Genomic DNA, 22,525 nt, shown 5'->3' on the forward strand with positions numbered 1-22,525 from the left:
TTATGGCACCATTTAAACTATGAACAAATGTAGCCATAACACTGTAAACACATTTCCTGGCCTTATCAATCTTTGCTGGATTGCCACCAGCCTCCCACCTGCACCTTTGGGCCAATGAAGAAAATATTATCTTAATGCCAGGATGCTGGAGGTGTAGCTGGTGCAGGTCCTCCTTCATCATGCTGACCAGCTTGACACTGCTGACCTTCCCCATGTCACTGCCGCCACAGTGGATGATGAGGACATCTGGTGCTGCTCTTCCTTGCAGGGAGTGGGAAAAGAAGGAGAAAAGGCCTCTTCACTGCAGTCCACCCCAGCCAAACCAGCAGACACGGACGCCCGGCATGCTGAGGGTGCTTCACAAGGTCTCTGCAGCTCTCTGGACACCACGCCGGACATAGCTGTCACCAATGATCCACACTGTGTCTATGAAAGTAAAATGAGTGTAATAAATAATTAGCGTTATATATTTAAAAACGTTGAAGAGTTTTTAAGATTGTGTAATCTCAATAACAGCTCAATCATTGTTTCAAGGTTTGTTGTATAACGTTAGTTTCAGCTAAACTCAACTTACCTCAAGTTTCGTGAGGGAGATGGCACCAAGCGGGAGCAGCCAACACCACAGGGCTAGCCAAAGTAGCGTAGCTTGTTAGCCTCGTAGCTTCTTAGCCTAGCTTGTTAGCCTTATCTAACTTAGCAGCGCCGAGCGAGGTGGGCGTGTTTAAGCAACTAGGCTTCCTTCGGCCCTCTTTGCCCATTTCTGATTGTCCGGGAGTTGGGCGGAGTCAGGCACTGCCAAGATGGCGACGTCCATAGCCGAGTATTTTGAGCTTCAAACCCGCTCCTCAGAAACGGATGGGTGACGTCACGGTGACTACGTCCATTATTTTTATACAGTCTATGATTGTAACGCTATATGGCGTATACTGCCCCCATCAGTTCCGGAAAAGTCATAGCACCGATTCTTACGCTGGTTTCGGTTCTTCTGGTTTTTCAAAAAAATTAGAGAGTATGAAATGAGAGTAAAACTTTTTTTTTTCATCATGGAATCGAAAGGTATCGCAAGTATTGGTTCTCATAACATCACTACTTGTGAGTAAAGCATTTAAGAGGAGAGGAGAGGGCTCCGTCTTATCTCTTCATAAACTAAAGTTATATTATTTTGCGCGGTGGACGCTTCATATAATAACATAACATTATACTATTTATCCTGTTATACAGTGAAATGTTTCACCTTATAATGTGATGACTTATATTGTTTACACGACGGCATGTCAATCAATCAATCAATCAATTTTATTTATAAAGCCCAATATCACAAATCACAATTTGCCTCACAGGGCTTTACAACATACGACATCCCTCTGTCCTTAGGACCCTCACATGTCATTTCTGTCTCTACATGGTCGCGCCTTTACAATTCTCCTCTGCTCACTGTATCGAGTAAGTCGGAGCTGGGCCCCGATGCGCGCGCGCGCGCGCACACACACACACCGAGTCATTTATAACCAAGCCAGGCCCGAACCCGCAGCACGGCCTGTGCACACAGTCAATGGAGCGGAGCCTGTGTTGTTTTCAGGCGTTGTCACGTAGATAACAAATTCCAGCACTTTAATAGGCTGTTTATTCTTTATTCCACTAAATTAGACATCTTTTGTTGGTCAGTCATTAAAACGGAAGCGAGTTTTATGCGCATCACTCGGCAATTTAAACTTGCATGCTTAATTTAATTAGGGCGAGCCACATCACAAGCCCCGTGATGTAAATATTGCACACGTGTGCATCGCGATGGCGATGCTTAAAAGATAAATTGTTAATGCCTACTTTCAACATATTGTACCACAATAGCCGTAATTAGAATTATAATATTATTACTGTAATTAATGTTGTTGTAAGCTACTGTCATTACCGTCTGTCCTGCATCTCTCTCTGTCTCTCTCTCTCTGTCTCATTGTGTCATACGGATTACTGTTAATTTATCATGTTGATCTGTTCTGTACGACATCTATTGCACATCTGTCCATCCTGGAAGAGGGATCCCTCCTCAGTTGCTCTTCCTGAGGTTTCTACCATTTTTTTCCCCATTAAAGGTTTTTTTTGGGGAATTTTTCCTTATCCGCTGCGAGGGTCCTAAGGACAGAAGGATGTCGTATGCTGTAAAGCCCTGTGAGGCAAATTGTGATTTGTGATATTGGGCTTTATAAATAAAATTGATTGATTGACATGAACATAGCATTAGCCTTCACATAGCCTTTCTTAGATAATGCTCTTGCACCTTTCTATCTCTCATAATCTGTTATTTGTTTAGAGTCATTTCAGACACTGCTTTCATAGTTGTGGCTATTCTTTGATGGTAGACATGCCTGTTAGTGTCATAATAACAACACAACATGTCCTTTGGCTGCTCTATGCTGTTGTTGGAATCCAGTCGTTGACATTCAAAAATCCCAGCAGCTGTTGTACTGATGAAGTGGAGGGTGTGTCTGTGTTTGAGCTAGCCTGGAAAGGGCGTGTAGGCCCGATAAAAGAGCCATTAGTTAGCAGTCTTTATGGAGCCTTTCACTGCTCCAGTTTGCAGTGAAAGGGGAGGGGGTTGTTCCTGGCTGGCAGGCCCAGGCCTTGCGCCATGGGTTGGTCACCTCGGCCTCAATAGCAGGCCTGTTTGGAGAGCCCATGGCATGACTTCCTGGGAGGGAAGCTGTTTCAGCTGGGGCTTAGCTGGCCTGTGCACTGCAAAGTCTGTTTGCGATGTATGTTCATGTATTTGTATGAGGACCAAATGTCCAAACAAGAATTGTAAAGTTTGAAAGCTTGAGTAATGCAAGTGTGTGTGTGTGTGTGTGTGTGTGTGTGTGTGTGTGTGTGTGTGTGTGTGTGTGTGTGTGTGTAAGCAACCCCAACGCAACGAGCAGGAGAGGGACTGCAGCATGATATTTATACCAAAAAATATATTAAAAAGTACAGATAAAAGAAACTGTAAGGTCAGGGCTCGTGTGTGTGTTTAAGGGGAGAGCAGGGGGTCTATCTGTACGAGGAAGGAGATCTTTAGACTTTGCATTTTTTTCAAATGCCGTGTTTGACCTCAGTGTGTGAAATTCCTCATAGCTGATGATAAACTCAAGGTTTTCATAATCAGAGCTGATATCTGGAGGCCTTAATAAATCAGGGCAGACAACTCTGTTCATTACTGAGAAAGAAACAATGTTTGCCTCATGAAATGTAATAGTTATCTTTAGTAAAAGAAGACGTGTTGCTTTGAGGTGGGGAAGTCAGCTAAAATGACTTTGTTTTACAGTTAATCCAGGAATAGAGCAAAAGGCCCAGATAAGAATAAAAGACATTTCTGATCTTTTCTCTGTAATAAATCAAACAAGAAATGTACAAGTGGAATAAAGAAGAAATACAGTTGAAGATTTTCTGCACTTTCTACACACACTCCTGAGCAATGAGCACTGAGGGAATTCTAACCTGGAGTTTTAGTTGGTTGAAATGTGCAGTTCACCGCTAGATGCCACTAAATCCCCCTCAATCTTACACACCTTTAAAAGAAAACCCATCTTCTGACTTTGCAGAGCAGCTACAGTGGCACAAATGTGCCTAATCTTATACCTTAAAAATGAATGTCAAGTTAGGTCTAATTTTCTTTTCCTTACAGCAGAATGCAGCTGGATTGGCTTTGAGTAAGAGAAGCGACTGTGAACAGACACATGACATCTCCACTAACAAGCTGCTGAACAGTGTAGATACAGTGTGTTTACATACAGCACCGATGACAAGTTTGTGGGGGAGGCAAGTTTGTTTAAAAACAAGTTTGTTTAAAAACATTTTCTCAGCTACTGAAAGAAGAAAGATAGTACTTCTCTTATATGAACTCTAAACATATTTGAGAGAGGGAAATGCCAGTTTAATTTTCGGGTACAAAAATGGACTGACTTCATCCATGATTACTTGGTAGTGATGACATGAGATGGTGGAATCCAGTCCACCAGGCTCATCCCAGTATGGGGGCTTGGCATGTCTTCTCTGTGGCCCAGAGCTAACATGGGAACACAACAAGAATGTGACTCCACAATATGACCTAAAAGAAATGAAATGTCACACATGAGGAATGCTGGGAACTCAGTGTGCAGGAGGACGAGAGGTTGCCACAGGCCGGGTTAGAGCTGCGCAGCCTCTAGCCTCAGCCACTAACATGTTATTGGTTCAGGATCATTCATTCAGGGAATGTGTAGGAGCTGTGATGTATGTATGTATGTAACGCATACCTGTGAGATCTAAACTAAGCACAAAAAGTAAGGAAATTTGTGTTTGGTAGATTATTTCTTTGTTGTAACAATGCTTCTTGGCAATAAATCTTGTACCATGGGAAAGTCTGTTTATTTCCCTTTTAAATGGTGCCACATTTGTAAGGAACATGCACTTGTGGGTTGAGTAGCAGAGCTGAGCATGTGGGTTGCACCCATAAAAAATTTGCCAGATCGTTTCTGCCAATGCCAAACAGCTTTTTTTGCTTTTGCTATTGACTCTTGTTTTGAGCTTCTTGTAGTGGCTGTGTATGGCAAACTGCGGTAAAACCCCAGTTGAAACGCATATTCTGAATGTGCTGTCTACATGGTTTGTCAGGCAGAGAATAATCACCTGCTTCCTCAGGTTTGGTTTCACTTTAGTCTGGTGTCATGTAGTGACGTCAGCATTACGACACAGGAGTGGACATGTATGGAAAAATGCACATGTGATGACAGTGAGTAGTGGACCGAAAAAGTCCACATGAAACATATTGTTGAATTTGTACTTATTTTTCTTAACTCATTTCAGGCTGTTTCTCACTCAAATGAGATTGACAGCCCTGATCTGAAGGGTTGTCACTTTCAGACATCTGAGGTTCAGCTCTATAATATCAGACCTGGTTACGTTTAGGGATGTGCAACATTGGAGTTTTTTCTGATATCCAATATGCGGATTTATAACAGCTCATTTGGCGATAACTGATACCGATATTGATATATCCACTTTTTTTCAGGGTACTGTGATAATTTTGGCACTCTAATGTTGTACAATTTGAACAAATGTAAGCAGAATTTTCAGAGCCATTTGAGTTTTAGGGAGAATGTATTTCTCTGGATCATACTTAAGAGTAAGTGGAGTAATGAAGTGAAGACAGCAGCTGAAAAAAGTTCTAAATTATCATTTACAGTATATACACAGACTCAAACAGAATAACTCTGATTCCAAAGTGTTCCATATTTTATGTGCGTATTACCACACACGCCACTACAATAATATGAATAGCTGATCTGATGAGCCGCGCTTCTCTGAAACAGCTGACCAGCTGCCTGTATGCTTTGACCTGCAGAATATTCCAATGTCTTTACTGTGGCTGTTCTCACCGGGATTCCCCTGAAAAATACATCAATTGAAGCTGACAGAATGAAAGCAATTATCATGTCATTATCATGTGAATAGTGGGGGGAGGTGGACACTTAGAGCTCCATCTCTGCTGTAAATGATACATTTAAAAAATGTAATGTTTTATCTAAATCACATTCTTTTATGAGGTTTCTGTCAATATTTTTTATCATGCTTGTATAAAACTTCTGGAGATATTAATCCAAATAAATGACATTTATCTAAATCCCGCCGAACTCCGCTGGCTCAAGTTTCATTAAAGAGGCCCCGCTTTCACTTCCAGCAGATTGGGTGCAAAGCATTGTAGGTATTCTATACCCACTGAGGATACACATATGTATTCTGGGGATTTCTCTGAAAGAGGGACTCAGTCCTTGGTGAAATTCGGAAAGATCCTTGACATTGGAACAGTCCTTTGGCGGGGTTCAGTGATGTAGCCTCCTTAAAATTCAGCTGTTTGGGGATCCCTCCTTGACCTTGAGAAACACCCATTGTCTGCTCTTCTGTTCCCCTCTGCCTCTGTTTCCAGCCCCTGCTTATTTCCCCTAATCAGGTCTGTCCCTTTAATTCCCCAGAACTGCTGTTTTCCATCCAGCCACCAGCTGTCCTCTGACTTTCTTCCAAGCCCCATATCCTCTCCTGTTTTCCATTTGCAATCACCTGGGCTTCTCTCCCCCCTCACACATCTGTTCCTAGTTACCTCATCACCCTCTTTAGTATATGACCTGCCACTGTCACTAGCTTGTTGTTGGTTTATCTGCTCATTTTACCTTGTGAGTTCCCTGTGTTTTTGGGTTTTTCTGTTGATTTTTCTACTTGTTTGCCTGCCTGTCTGATATTCATCTCATCTGCCTGTTTTCTTCCATTAAACAATCTTTTCTGAATCCACCTGTCTGCTGTCCTGCATGTGGATGCTCCCTGCCCGTGCTGCTTCAGTCAGCTGTAACACAAAGTAAAAATGATTCAGCTGACCAGTACAGCTGCTTGGGGGAGACTTCAGATAATTTTTTTCTCTTTCTTTGTTAAATATGGAATCCCAGACATCACTGGTCTGATGGCAGCCAGCCAGATAAGGCATTTTGTTGCCATTTGACCATCAGCATCAATTAACAGACATTGGTTGACTTGATCAAGAGAATTGCCTCTTAAATGGGATACTGCTAACTGAAGTTATAATGCAATCAAAACAGTCTTTTCAATTTCACATGGCCACACTACTTCAACATTTCTAGAACATATTTGACTGCATGTTACACTTTTTTGTGCATTATCTTTCCTCAGTTACTATTAACTGTAAGTAGAGCTTTCTATTGAAAATTGTTTTTAAGAAGCAGGACACCCTTGTTAAATTCATACCCCTAAGAAGTGCTGTCTTTACTGTCTTGTGTCTTTACAAAAACGAAATGGCAGAAGTTTTAAAAACAGTAATTATCTCTGAAGGGAATCCAGGCTGTATATTTAAGTCTGAACGTATGTTTCCTCTTGGTGTTTCCTGTGGTATGTGATGTATGTGTTGCGTTGCTCTCCTTGCAGATGGATGGAGGCCTGTCTGGACGAGGAGTTGCCTCCCACCACAGAGCTGGAGGAGGGGCTGAGGAACGGCGTCTATCTGGCCAAACTGGGCAACTTCTTTGCCCCAAAAACCGTCTCCCTTAAGAAGATCTACGACCGTGAGCAGACACGTTACAAGGTGCAAACATGCATTGTGTATTTGTACATTGGAGGAAGATTACATCACCAAAATTTGGTCAATCACTAAAGCCAGACACTGAGAATGGCGGTCAGAGATGTGAACTGTAGGGATTCATGTATTTCTACGTCCAAGTAATGTATTTTTAAAAACCTGAAGTGCTTTTGATGCCTCCATTAGCAGGTCAAAAACTGCCACAGTAAACAATCAAGATAAAATCATAATAAATACGAGAATAACCAAAAACATGATGTATCAAAAGGCAGCAGTGGTTAAGATGGAGCGCATGGGTGTTAAGACGTTTAAAGAGATAGTTCACCCTAAAAAGAAACACCATGCCCCTCTGTGGTGCTTTTTCAATAATCTCATGTATGGGGGTGTTAACAAGGACGTCATTTTTATATGTTTTGTTAAAGCAGGAAGTGTTAATGTAATGCTCCAAAGAGTTTCTACATTTTTTTGTTTTTTTACTCTCCTTTCCTAGAGCTATGAAAAGAAGAACATGTTGATCTCCATCATTCAGTTCTGAGATGTAACTGTGACATATTTGTGTCCGTAGAGTCTTTACTGTCATAGTATTCCTTTAAGTCCGGTTTGTGACAGTCACTGCTTTGTGTTGTAACCTGTCTGAAGTTGTAGCTGAATAGGACCTCAGTATGTAGCTAGTGTTGTCAGTGTGAAGGAGGCTGGAGTCTTCTTTGGAGCTTAACAACATGTTTTTTGTGTCCTGATGTTTAATTTCTTTTTTACAGGCAACCGGTCTCCATTTCAGACACACAGACAATGTCATCCAGTGGCTCAATGCCATGGCAGAGAAGGGACTGCCAAAGGTGAGCATGGTTAAGACTTTATTTTAATGAACACCAAGTATCAGCCAGGGTTTCCTCCTGAACCAGTTAGTAAAACCTTCAATAAAAATCTCCTCCCTTGTTCTACAATTCTGTTTTTGTAATTGAATTTGGGATGTCCCGATCTGATCTCAAAGATCCGTACCTGTCAGATTATGTCAGATGGTGTTTTAACTGGTGATGTTTTCATGCACAGTAACGCACAAAGTGCAGCCACTGTTTGTTGTCCAACTCTCTGTCTCTCCTATGTTAACAAAATGCGGTTTGAGTTTTTTTGTTCATGTTATTTATCAAATAGTGGGGCAGCATAGCTATAAAAACGTTCATTTTTGTGATAAAAGCACCAAATTTGGCAGATGTGTTGACAAATATATTTAGAGCAAATTTGGATATTGGGGCATCAGAAACTTGCCCCCTGGTGGCCAGAGCAGGCAATTGAATCCTACCTGCCCGTGGACACGCCCCCTGAGTTGGATCAACACCAAAATTTAATGTATTCTAAGTTGGCATGTGTTACATCCCTCCACCGAATTTTGTGAAAATCAGTCAGGCAGTTTTTGTATAATTCTGCTAACAAACTAATAAATCGGGCGGCATAGCTAAAAAATTGTTCATTTTTGCGATAAAAGCGCCAAATTTGGTACATTTATAGCTAAAAGCGCCAAATTTGGTACATTTATAGCTTAATATACTGGAATAGAACACTTTGGTCACCCCCCCTGCCCCAAGCTGCTGTTACCATGTTTTCAGCACCACAAATATAATTTAGAGACCAGTTAAAGTGAAAAATATGTTTCATTTTAATGTAGGACAATAGTAAATTAAAGACATCCAACACAATGGTGAGATTTATAGTTATTTATAAGGACCAAAGTGTGTTTGGTCTTCTTTTTCTTGTTTGGTAGTTGCAAAGTTGTGAATTAAATTCTTGGGCGCTTATTTTGCCATATGAATTTCATTTTTTTTTTAATTCAAATGATCAAGAGTAGACATTGGAATATCTATTGTTAACATCTGAAATAAGTAAAGAAGTCTGAGCAGAACATTCTTACGAATACTTTCAGTGCGACCCAGAAAAGAAAGGGGGAGTGTAGACCATCGTTCCAGATCATCACTAATGCAACAAATTATTTTATTATAATTAACATCATAAAGATTCTGTAGAGATGGAGGAATATATATGCCAAGGTACTTAATACCTTCTTTGGGCCATCTAAATTCACTTTGAAGTTAAACAGTTTGTGGGATATTGCCATTGATATCCATTGCCTCTGTTTTATCCACATTTACCTTGTATCCTTAGTAGTACCCAAACTGAGAAATAAGCTCCTTCAAGTGTGGTGCTGTTGAGGAGGTTTCTGTCAAATATGATAAAGCATCATCCGCGTAGAGCAATAATTCGTGTGCTCCTTTATTTATCACAATTCCTTTTATTTCACGATCATCTCTGATAAGTTGGGCTAATGGTTCAATGCTAGCCCCTTTTACACTGCCAGATTTTCCGCGAAGGTTGGGCCGTTTTGGCGGCAAGCTGTGAGCGTTTAGACACACAGAGCCGAATTGGCGAGTTGATCCAAGGTGCCCAATTTTCCGCCTCGTAGGGTAGTCATATTGGCGGAACCCTTTTAGTTTAAAAAGACAGAGGCGGCCTTCTGCAACAGGAGGGGCTGTTGATGACTTGTGGGAAGAGCTGTTGATGACACTGCATGTGCAACGCACTGGCGGTGGATAAACAGGAAACAGCTGGTAGCAGGAATTAGTGAGCAGCTAGTAGCAAGAGGGAGACGCAAATCTGACCGACACTGTAAAGATGACCAACTGAGGAGACAAGGAATCACGCGCACTCCTTGGCCTCAAACAAAGAGGCCATTAACCGTCAAATGACGGGGATGGTGAAGAATGGGCCAACTTATGAGAGAATCGCCGAAGGACTGACTAGCTGCGGCTTCCCTCCCACGTCACTGTTCACATCACACACTGAGCTACACGTTTTGTTACTTGCTCACGCCCCCCATTGCCCTGAAAAAGGCGCATTCTGTATAAACAAAATTAGGTAGGTGGCATTTTGCTGCACTCCTCCATTTTGTTGTTATATTGCCAATGCTGAAAAAAGACTGACTGGGCTTTCCTGCAAATTTGCACAATTCCTATCTAAAAAGGGCTACTGACAGCAAATAACAAAGGTGATAAAGAACAACCTTGTATGCATCCCCGCTCCAGTTCAGATCTCCCAGATGTAACCCTTAACCCTGAGAGCAGCCTGTGGAGATAAGTAAGTGTTTGCACCCAGCTTATAAAATTAGTGCTAAATCTGAACTGTTTTAATGTTTGGAATAGACACTGCCATGATACACAATCAAATGCCTTTTTGGCATCTGAAGATATGATAAATGATTTGGATTTCTTATCTTTTTAAATGGGATATTATGTTTTGCAGGCCATGCATATTATCTCCATAGTACCTACCAGTGATAAAACCAGTTTGATCGGGGTGAATAGTTTCAGTGATTATCTGATTAACTCGTCTAGCCAGTATTGCTGTCAGTATCTATAGATCCCCCTTCAACAAACAACAAAAAAGATAACTTTGTTGTGCCTACATTTTTCAAAGGATCCCTGGGGAACAGAGGGATCACAACTACCAAACCAACACAAGCACAAACCAGTTATTAACACTACAACTTACCATCATAGGTAAAGAAAAGAGTGGGCCCTGGTCCTTAGCCACTAAAAGCGAGCAGCAGAGTGCACAGTCAATGGTAGAATTTGACTGTGCTAGGGGTAGGGTGAAGGAGAAGAGAAAAAAAAGTACACACACAACAAAAGAGGGAGAGAAAAAAGCATTTAGGCTGTCATACATTAATTGGCAATTATAAGAACAAAGATAACACAAAATGCCAACATTGAGATACTAAAACGTGGCATCAAAGACGTTTCAAATATGTTCAAGTACGTATAAAAGAAAATATACCCTTCCACTTATGTTTAAGGCACTGGTGGAAATGTTAACAGATAAAATCAACACGAGAGTATTGAATAAACTACTTATGCGCAAGTAGAATCTCTCACCATCAATTTCAGTTCTTACTGTTATCACATGCAAGTCTTCAGGCTCTGTAGAAGGGATGACTGTCATCCAAATATACTCCATGGCTTTTTGGGGATCAAGAAATTCTTTGTCTTCATCTTTGTATGAGATCTGCAGCCTGGCCGGGAATAGCAGGCTGTACTGAACTCCCTTCCATCCCCGTAGTGCCTTCCGTGCGTCTGTAAAAGCAGCTCTGGCTTTGGCAACACCAGGGTTGTAGTCAGGTAATATATCAACCCTACTCCCATTGTTGATCAGCGGGGCTCCAAAAAAAAGACATCTTACTCTGTAGCCTGCTCACTAGTAACCCCCCCATACTTGTTTTTTTGATTACTGAGCTGTCTTTGCAAGTCACTGAATCCAACCATATACCATTAATAACTGTCTTGTTGCCTAAAACATAACACCTTTTTGAACTACGTAACCAACTCCCAGCAGATGTTAGCTAGGCTTGATCACATTTCCGCACAGCGGGGTTAGTTGTTACGCGGTGTTACAACTAACTATATAGCTCATTTTCTCTATTTTTACACTTCAAACATATGATCAGTTGGGATTAGTGTCCTCAGTTAAGTGGTAAATGGTAAATGGATTGCATTGTATAACGCCTTTTAAGTCTTATGACCACTCAAAGCACTTTTACACTACTGAGTCACATTGACCCATTCACACACATTCACACACTGGTGGCCAAGGCTACCATACAAGGTGCCACCTGCTACTCAGTAACCATTCACACACTCAAACCGATGAAACAGCCATCGGGAGCAGTTTGGGGTTCAGTATATTGATACTTCAGCATGCGGGTTGGAGGAGCCGGAGATCGAACTGCTGATCTTCCAATATGGACGACCCGTTCTTCCTTTGAGCTGCAGCCGAATGAAATATACTTTGTATTTTTAATATGCCATATATCTTATTGACACATAGTTTCACAGTCTTGTCAATATTCATACATTCAAAACGATCTAGGTTACCCAATCTATGTATCTATCTGTTAGGGCTGCACGATTCTGGAAAAAATGAGAATCACAATTTTTTGGCTTATAATTGAGATCACGATTCTCTCACGATTTTTTTCAACATAAAGACATATTGTGCTTATTTCCTGATACAAAAGGAAAAGTAACAAAAATTATAAATAAATAATAAAAAAAATATCATTAAATAACAAAGCCTATGATTGTGCCTGATACAAGAGACACAAGGCACATAAACTCTGGTCAGCAGAGAGGGAACACTGCTGTTTTAGCTTTAGTCTCTTGTCTTCTCTTACAGCTTTTGAACAATTTTAACAATAATATCAATGTTGAACAACATTTTTCTGAGGTAGGTATTCCGGGCCTGGAATTAAGTCAAAATTAAATGTTTCAACACCATGCATTTGACAGGAGTATTCACCTAACATAGCCTACATATCTTTAATTATATAATTATTTATATGTCTCTATGTATATTTTTTAAATAAATCCCCAATATTTTATTTGCCTTTAAAAAATCCTCTTCCTTCATTTAATTTGACAATGTTTATTGTATTGTATTATATCTATTAATTCTCTACAGGATCTTGTATGTTCTTTAAGGTGTGTTCAATTTATTAAAAGAAAAATACAAACAAAAAAACGTTTTGGTGAACCCTGCAGCAAAGTGTGCCCTCTTCCTCAGAGAGGATCTTTGCCTCCCACTTTATATATGCATATATATATATATCTATATCTATATCTATCTATATATATATATATATAGATATGCATATGCATATGCATATGAATCGAGATCACAATTTTATTACGATTAATCGTGCAGCCCTACTATCTGTCCAGCCATTGAATGTGTATGATTGACTAACAGGTGAATGGATACCTGTATGGATACCTATCCTTCCCCTGATGTAGATGGAGAGATATGTATCTACATATACAGGGCTCCAGACTGCGACCAAATTTTTGAAGTCAGTGCAAATACATTTTACAACTACTCGCTCGTTTGTGACCCCCTTTTTTTCACATTGTCAAACGAGGGAGTGAGTCATTGTAGGCTAATGTGTGTGAGAGGATGAAAGTCCAGGAGTGAGTGTTAGTTAACTGCAAGGATCACATCATCTACACTTATCAGTAGGCTTTAGTGATGCGCGGGTCTGGGTTTTTTCCAACCCGCGGGTCCCGCATTTATGAAATAATTTGACCCCCCCCCATCCCGCCCGCACAACTGCATCTATTTTCACAACACGCCCCACCCCGCCCCGCAGCTATTAACGTAGGACCCGTCTTGTGGCTCTCATGCTTGTATAGCAGGAATTGCACTTCTATAGTCAATGCTGCTGTTGTCTGGTGCACTACCTCACAGAAATTGTCGCAAACATGAGCTTGGCCTTCTTTTCTTTTAACTCTGTACTCTCCCGACCGTAATCTTTCCCGCACTTCTTCCATCTTCACCGCTTCATTGATTCTGGTTTGTTGTGGCCGCTGCTTGGCGCTTTTGTGACGTCAGGTCGCAGGTTACGTTACGTAACATGCATTTACCTAACCTACAACAGTGTTGTTAACAAGTAGGCTATGTCCGACATATTTAATCTTTATTAGAACATGGCACTCTTAAATACTTGATTCTGATTGGTCAATCAACAAAATTCTGCGGTGTTCATTTCTTGAGGTATCACCGCTGTCCTGCTGCTCCGTTGCTAGGGACGCCATAGCAACGGCCTTAGACTGAGGAGCATCAAAATCAGTTAACGTTAGTCCACACAGGCCAAATAGGATCGGAGTGGAAACAGAAACGTATCTACTGAATGTATACACATGCTGCTTTTGCTTTTTAATGATTATAACAGTGAAAAAAGGCTGACCCTGCTGTAGGCCTACAGGAACCAGTGAAGGGAAGCCGGGAAACTTTGCTGATATTCAACCAGCTGTGTGTCAATGCATTGTGCGCACTTCTTCCGCAGCCCCCCCGACAGTCCAGCTGCCAGTCTGGGTGCTGGGAACAGCATGGGGGTGAAGTTAAACACTGTTCATCTGCACACACACTGTGTTACCTTGATTTCATTGCTGTGTCAGTCTGACATCCTGAATATATCTTTCAAATGCATATTGTAGAAACTTGAGATTTCTCCAGGGAGTGCAATTAGCGACAGTGGGAGCGCCATGCCAGTCTAGCTCCGAAACCGAAAGTTTGTCAGACTTAGCAACAGTAACTAAGGGGGGCGGGCCTTAGCGAAGGGTGAATTCAATATTAATTATCATTAGGCTGCCTTTGCCATGGATACAGAGTACAGACACATTTATTTTTGGGAATTTTGAATCAATAAAACGTGCTTTAATCATTATTTTGTGTCACATCACTGAATGCTTTAGTAATAAGCCATGTTCTAAGCAGGATAATGTATAGTGAGCCGGTGACTGTTGAAAAATAAGTCCCTTCAGGGGAATGGAACCCCGACGTGCTTCCCTTGTCGGGAGTTATTTTTCAACAGTCACCGGCTCACTATACATTATCCCTTACATGACCCGCCCCACCCGCCCCGCCAATAAAGTGAACATTTCTTGACCCGACCCGCGGGTAACCCGTGAGACCCGCGGGTTACGGGTCGGCCCGCGCATCACTAGTAGGCTTGTTTGAGATGACTGCGCCTTGCCTGGAGAGTGGACAAGAGCAGGCGGCTGCAGCAGGAGGCGGAGACAACAAGTTGCGGCCAAGTTCAGATTCAGATTCAGAAAACTTTATTGTCTGTCGTAACGGAAAATCTTCTTTGACGTGGCTCCACATACAAAACAAGACAATACACTGATTGGAAACAATCGCACAACACAGATTCTGAAAGCAGGCCGAATCCAAATGTCCAGCCTCTGAACTTGCAGACTGAACCCTTGTGGACTTCAGTTGTACGGAGTGTGATGTATTTACTGTCATGGAGGCTGAATCCAAATGTCCAGCCTCTGAACTTGCAGACTGAGCCCTTGTGGACTTCAGTTGTACAGAGTGTGATGTATTTACTGTCATCACGTGAAGTCTGTGAGGGCAGAGACTGCAAGTGGCTGATAGGCAGCCCTCGAGACCATTTTACTCGTTGCCGTGGAAATGTTAAACTATCACTGCTGTCATATTCATGTCACATAAGTTGATGAACAGTGCCTACTGATCTGTCCCTGCATTTAACCAGATATAAATCCCATGTATAGCCTTTTTTTGTGACTAAACAAAAATGTATTAACATATCTCTGTATAACAGACTACATGCGTTCAAAAACAAATGTTTGTAAATAAGGACAAACTATAACTCAATAAATTGGGCATTACTTACAGAACAATCATGAAAATATTGTCATTTATCAGTTTGTTCTCAGTCTCCAGTTGTTTTAATTAATCCCACTGACCACAAGTCTTTGTGATGCTAAATACTTCAATAATTAACAGTCCAATGTTAATATATAGTAGACTACATATAGTTTATGATACAGTTAAAATTGTCAAAAATGTGAGTAATTGCGTTGCAGGACGACTAAAGGTGTGCCCCTCAATTTACTGCTTGTGCTCCTAAAATTTTCAGTTAGGGGCAAAAGTGCTCCTACTAAAAAAAGTTAGTCTGGAGCCCTGACCCATCTATCCATCAATCTATCAAGGAGGAAAACAGACAGATATATATATTATCCACACATACTATGTATCTGTCTGTGTGTTGATCCATTGATGAAGCATTGGTGGTTAGATGAGGGATGGATAGATGTTTGGATATCTATCATAGATACATCCATAAACAGTATACACCTCTAGTATATAGATAGAATTGTATTGAATTAATTGTGTCAAGAAGACTTTTCTAGCAAGTGTTACAACTAACCCTCTGCCTGTTACAATTAACCCCACCCATGGCGTAACAATTCACCACTGCTACTTTTCGGCGCAATTGTAGAAGAAAGGTAAGTTCTAGAACAGCTGTTCATTTGTAGCAGAGATGTGCATGTTGTTAGAATCAAACCAAAAAAATCTCAAATGAATTTAATAACATTTAGCCAAAACTATAATGTGTTAGGGTGTTCCCCCCTTTCCCCTAAATACGTAAATTGTGTTTTGTTTTGTAGGTTGGAATGGTCCTTTAAATGACAGCTCAGCCTAAAATAAGTCAACAGTTGTCTAATATGGTAAAAAGATTTTTCTGAGAAGTTTCCACCCTCTGTACTCTGTGGAAACTGAGTATTTGTCATTTTGTTGGTGTGAAGAAAAAATTGAGAATCAGTCCAAAATGTCACTAATTGGCAGCTTCAATAGAAGATATACTGTCAGCAGCTGCATTCAAAATTTCCATTTCAGTTTGCCACAGAGACAATGTCAGGGCGTGTGATTGCACATTTACATGGTGTAATCCCCCATTTGAGCTACTCCCCCGAATCACCCCTTCACCCATGCTGCGACATGCTGGCATGCTATCATGACCCTGCTGAATGTGCTGCTCTGAATGACTCATTGTCCCTGTCTGTTTCAGATCTTCTACCCTGAAACCACAGACATTTATGACAGAAAGAACATGCCACGCTGCATCTACTGCATACATGCACTCAGGTAACTGTCTTTGTTTGTCTGTCTCATTGTACAACCAGGCTGTCAGGCTGTGTGGTTCTGCAGCATGAAGTTTCTGTACTGAAGTTAAACATCACATCAGAAAACCACAAAAACTAAACACCTTGTGGGGATCAACAAATTTTAGAAGAGTTTTAGGGGGGGAAATGAGAGGGGTTTTTTTGTTGTTGTTTGTTTGTTTGTTTTTGTATGTGATACAACATATCGTCTCTGTATTGCACGCAGGTGTAACCATCAATACCCTCCCATCTCTCTGTTACCAGCTATTGCAATTAGCATGACTGTGGACACTTCCTCCAAGTTTGTGCTGTTTATCCTTCTGAACAGACGCAGTTTTCAGCACAATTGCTTCAGAATCCTGATACTTACTACTAGAGGTGTGCCATACCATCTCGTTCACGATAATACTGGTATCATTTTTATTATGATATAAAAATTCATATCATGATAGGCTACTCACAATATTTCAACTTGTTGTTAGCAACAAGTGTGGCTAAAAGCAAAATTATTAGCAACTCTGCGTGGGTTCCAAAAAGAGGAGCAGCTTCAGTAGTGTAGAATAAACTACGTTGTCCTGAATGTTTTATGAACAGCCCCAAACTTCTTAGACTCTTTAAGCGACTTACTGCTCAGGGGGAACTCATTCAGCGGCTCCTCTGGTAGCAGCGCAGTGTCTCTCCCTCTCCTCTCTCGCTGTGCGCACACAGGAGGCGGTGTCGTCAAGTGATTTTTGTCATAAACCTTTGGTAATGGAAAACAAAAAAAAAGACATATATGTGAATATGTAATATTCTGCTGCTGAAAGCAATCCTCCTCGTGTCTTTCCTTTATGCCAGGTGATAATACTCATCTGTAAGAGACAGATTTTCTGTTGCAGAAATTATTTAAATTCCTCATTCACTGGACTTTTAGTGCTCGCACAGCTCAGGCTCATGACTCCCTGTGGGCCACACACATTTGTGGTTTGAGCGTTTTTCAAGCCTGTGACATTTTTATGAGGTGATTAGAGCCGAGGCATTCAGTGGTACAAGCTACAGAGTTCTTACTTTTAATAGAGCATTCTGCCTCAGGTAAAATGGATGCAGGGGCCTTTGGAGTTAGGAAGCCAGCCAACGCAGCAGAGGCATGGAGTTACTGTTGTATGTGCACCTGCTCTAGGCTGTATGACTGGTCCAAGCACAAACTGCACAACACCCAAATGCCACAATAATGCTGCAGCGGTGTACTCATCAACTGTTTTAATTAAAACACCACAAGAAACGGTTAACATAGTTGGTCCAACTGCTGCTGTTGTGATACTAGACCTCAACCGAATCACAGCTTTTATCTCTAAAAATTGGAAATCTACTGCAGAACTGCAAGTATTTTATCCTGGACAGCTGTGTAGCAACATCAGCACAGAGGGTTTCCTGACATTGTTTGAAGAAAAATATATTTTAAATGATTTATGGCATTGTGGTCAAGACATGATGCTCGGTTTGACCCCGTTATCAAGAGTCAGGCTGGATCTCTGTTCCACCTCCTTTGTCTTCTCTTAAAACTGGGGATGTCAACAGTTAACCATTAATCTTTTTTTTTATTTTTTATTTTTTTAACTAAACTGGTTATTCACAAGTTAATGGATGTGGGCCTATCGAAAGCAAAATTAATTGAGACTGACATCCCTACTTCAGACTGTATTTAACTTTGTTGCCTGTTGTCCACATCACTGTAAAATACACACTTTCAACTGTTAACACAGTAGGGCTGCACAATATGAGGAAAATATGCGATACATGATAACGTTGAATATCAAGGTCTTGTATTTTGATTACTGAGCTATATATGTAAGTCACTGAATCCAACCATAAATCATCTTAATAACTGTCTTGTTGCCTAAAACATTGCAATATTTTGAACTATCTAACCAGCAGGTGTTAGCTAGGCTTTATATAATTTCCACACAATGGGGTTAGTTGTTACACGGTGCTACAACTAAGCTGCCTATAGCGCATTTTGTCTATTTTTGCACTTCAAACTTATGTCCAGTTTGAACTGATGTCCTTAATTTAATGACATATACTTTATACTATAGAATTTTTAATTAGTCATGTATCTTACTGATGCAGTTTCACCATCTTGTCAATATTCATTCATTTGATACTCACATTTTGACATGTGGATCTAGATTACCCAATCCATGTACATCTATTCGTACAACCATTGAATGTGGATGATAGACTAACAGATGGACGGATACCTGTACGGATACCTATCCTTCCCCTGATGTAGATGGAGAGAAGCAGTGAGGGAAGTAATTATTTGATCCCCTGATGATGTTGTAAGTTTGCCTACTGACAAATAAATGATCAGTCTATAATTTTAATGGTAGGTTTATTTCAACAGTGAGAGACAGATAATTAACAAAAATCCAGAAAAACACATTGGGAAAAAAAGTTACAAATTGATTTGCATTTGATCGAGTGAAATAAGTATTTGATCCCCTTCCAACCAGCAAGATTTCTGGCTCCAACAGACTGGTTATGTGTCCACAAGGCACACAAATTAGTCCTCTCCCTTTCAGAGAGAAGCCTACTCCTAATCTCAGCTCATTACCTTTATAAAAGACACCTGTCCACAGCAGCAATCAATCAACACCGTGGCCAAGACCAAAGAGCTGTCCAAAGACATCAGGGACAAGATTGTAGACCTGCACACGGCTGGAATGGGCTACAAGGCAATCACCAAGCAGCTTGGTAAGAAGGTGACAACAGTTGGTGCGAAGGAAGAAAAGGAAGAAGAAACATAAAATAACTGTCAATCTTTCTCGGTCTGGGGCTCCATGCAAGATCTCACCTTGTGGGGGTTCACTGATCATGAGAACTGTGAGCAAACAGCCAAGAACTACACGGGAGGAGCTTGTTAATGATCTCAAGGCAACTGGGACCACAGTCATCAAGAACAGCATTGGTAGAACACTATGTTGTAATGGACTGAAATCCTGCAGCTCCCACAGATCCCCCTGCTCTGGAAAGCACATGTACAGGCCCATCTGAGGTTCGCCAATGAACACCTGAATGATTCTGAGAAGGACTGGGAGAGGGTGTTGTGATCAGATGAGACAAAAACCGAGCTCTTTGGCATCAACTCAACTCACCATGTTCCTCCAGGAGGAGGAATGCTGACTTTGACCCCAAGACCGCCATCCCCACCGTCAAGTATGGAGGTGGATGCATTATGCTTTGGGGTGTTTCTCTGCTAAGGGGACAGGACAACTTCACCGCATCAAAGGGAAGATGGATGGGGTCATGTACCATGAAATCTTGGGTGAGAACCTCCTTCCCTCAGCCAGGGCACTGAAAATGGGTCGTTGATGGGTATTCCAGCATGACAATGACCCAAAACACATGGCCAAGGCAAAAAGGAGTTGCTTAAGAAGAAGTACGTTAAGGTCCTAGAGTGGCCCAGCCAGTCTCCGGACCTCAGTCCCATTGAAAATCTGTGGAGGGAGCTGAAGCTTCGAGTTGCCAGACATCAGCCTTGAACCCTTAATGATTTGGAGATGATCTGCAAAGAGGAGTAGACCAAAATCCCTCCTGAGATGTGTGCAAATGTAGTGGCCAACTACAAGAAACATCTGACATCTGTGGTTGCCAACAAGGGTTTTACCACCGAGTACTAAGTCTTGTTTTGTTAAGGGATCAAATACTTATTTCACTTGATCAAATGCAAATAAATTTTTAACGTTTTCCTAATGTATTTTTCTAGATTTTTTTGTTAATTATCTGTCTCTTACTGTTAAAATAAGCCTACCATTAAAATTATAGACTGATCATTTCATTGTCAGTGGGCAAACTTACAACATCATCAGGGGATCAAATAATTATTTCGCTCACTGTAGGTATCTACATACACCTATTCATTAGCAATCAAGGAGGAAAACAGGCAAATGTATAATATCCACACATACTATGTACTGTATCTGTCTGTGTTGATGCTTCCATTGATGAAGCATTGGTGGTTAGATGAGGGGTGGATAGATGTTTTGAATATCTATCATAGGTAGATCCATAAACAGTATAAACCTATAGTATATAGATAGAATTGGATTGAAATAATTGTGTTAAAAAGACTTTTCTAGCAAGTGTTACAACTAACCACCACCATTCTTTTATTGAACAAACTGAACATGAAACTGAACACAAAAGGCACCAATAAAAAAGTTAAATAAATACATTACAAGTGCAGTTTTCTACTGATACTTTCAACTAACTCAAAAAAATCCCAGAGTGCAACATCACAGTCTTTATGCAATGTGTTTGACATCATAATGAAGATAAAAAAAAACTCATATATTGTGCTGCCCTAAAACCATTGACTGTAGAGTTCAACATTTTAGCAGTCGCCAGACAAATATGCATAATTTAAGTCTTGACAAAATGTAAATGGGTAAGTTATATAAAGCCCCCATACAGTTGTCAAGAGGGGGGAAGATTAAAAAAAATTGAAAACAATTTAGCTTTTGATTAACTTTTATTTATTTATCTGCATTCATAGGCAAATATCTGTTTATAGAGCATCATGATGCTGTGTATATAGCATCTCAAGTTGCTCTGTGTACTGTGTTGTGTTTCTTAACTTATTGTTTTTCTTTTACAGTCTGTACCTGTTCAAGCTTGGCCTGGCCCCTCAGATCCAGGATCTGTATGGAAAAGTAGATTTCACTGGTGAGCTGGAACACAAGTCTGTGCATCTGTTTTCCTCATTCTGTCCCTGTTAACCCAATTATGTCATCTTGAATCCAGAGCATTACAAATTTTGCCAAAGTTAACATAAAGTTCAGAATGTGTTGAATTTGTCTCCTGCACTGAGAAGAGGAATGTAATTGTGAGGTCATTTCCTGTCAGTTTTTTTCCCCGCGCAGCTCACTGTCCCAGGATCATAGTCAGAAATATGATTATCACAACAGTCGGGAAAAAATATGTCTGTCACTTCCCTAACACAGCCCTCTGTCTGCTAACGCTTACTCATCTGTTCCCTGGGTGCTGTCTTCTCTCCCAGAGGAGGAGATCAACAACATGAAGAGTGAGCTGGAGAAGTATGGAATCCAGATGCCAGCCTTCAGCAAGATTGGCGGGATCCTGGCCAATGAGCTCTCAGTGGATGAGGCTGCATGTGAGAGGGGCTCAGATGTCATGGGGAGGGGGTGGGATCTGATACCTGCAATTAGTTCAGTTCAATTTCTGCTTTCATAGTACAGCTGATACAAATCTGCTTGATCCTCTGGAGGATCTGGATCTGTCAGTCGTTAACCTCAGAAACACTTTATGCTCTGTTTTACTGAATTATTTTTTTAAGCACAAAAGTTCAATTATCAGTCAACTTTCTTCTCTCTGAATCAATTAAAAGGTTTATAAACAAAGTGGCCAAAGAGAGCTTCATTTTTTAATGTCAAAGATAAGACATAACTACAGCTTAAATGAGTTGTTTTTGTCTCTGTATAACACACAACACTGACACCCCCCCCCCCTCAAAATTCCCAAGCTAATGGCTTTACTTCTACTTCATCTATATATACAAACAAGTTGGAATGTGTTAATTAGTGAGCTGCAGAGGTGCTGGTAGGCAGGTTACTGCAGCTACTTGCAGTCCCTATGCTAAGCCAAGCTAAAGCTGAAAATATACTGGCGGCGCAGCGCGTAAGGTGATGCACATCAAGTGCCACCCCTATCACACACAGGATGCGTCGCACTGCAGCTCGTCAGCAGACGGTAGAGCGGGTTGTCCACCAATCGGAAGATTGCCGGCTCCTCCAGTCCGCATGTCGAAGTATCCTTGGGCAATATACTGAACCCCAAACTGCTCCTGATGGCTGTTTCATCGGTTTGTGAGAGTGTGTCAATGGTTACCGAGAAACAGGTGGCACCGTTTATGGTAGCC

At 41.0% G+C, this 22,525-nt stretch overlaps 1 protein-coding gene across 1 annotated transcript in view; it reads left to right on the forward strand.

Annotated features, from left to right (window-relative positions):
- Positions 1 to 22,525, forward strand: part of iqgap1 (IQ motif containing GTPase activating protein 1) — a 120,424-nt gene that overhangs the window by 40,087 nt on the left and 57,812 nt on the right. Inside the window, exons 3-7 of the mRNA XM_050041067.1 lie at positions 6,940 to 7,096; positions 7,849 to 7,926; positions 16,512 to 16,588; positions 21,245 to 21,312; positions 21,647 to 21,760. Of these exons, the coding sequence (XP_049897024.1) occupies positions 6,940 to 7,096; positions 7,849 to 7,926; positions 16,512 to 16,588; positions 21,245 to 21,312; positions 21,647 to 21,760 (494 nt within the window). The remainder of the gene's footprint in view (positions 1 to 6,939; positions 7,097 to 7,848; positions 7,927 to 16,511; positions 16,589 to 21,244; positions 21,313 to 21,646; positions 21,761 to 22,525) is intronic.

This window comes from Epinephelus moara, chromosome 1 (genome assembly GCF_006386435.1).
Source record: "Epinephelus moara isolate mb chromosome 1, YSFRI_EMoa_1.0, whole genome shotgun sequence".
In the NCBI taxonomy this organism is placed as follows: Eukaryota; Metazoa; Chordata; class Actinopteri; order Perciformes; family Serranidae; genus Epinephelus; species Epinephelus moara.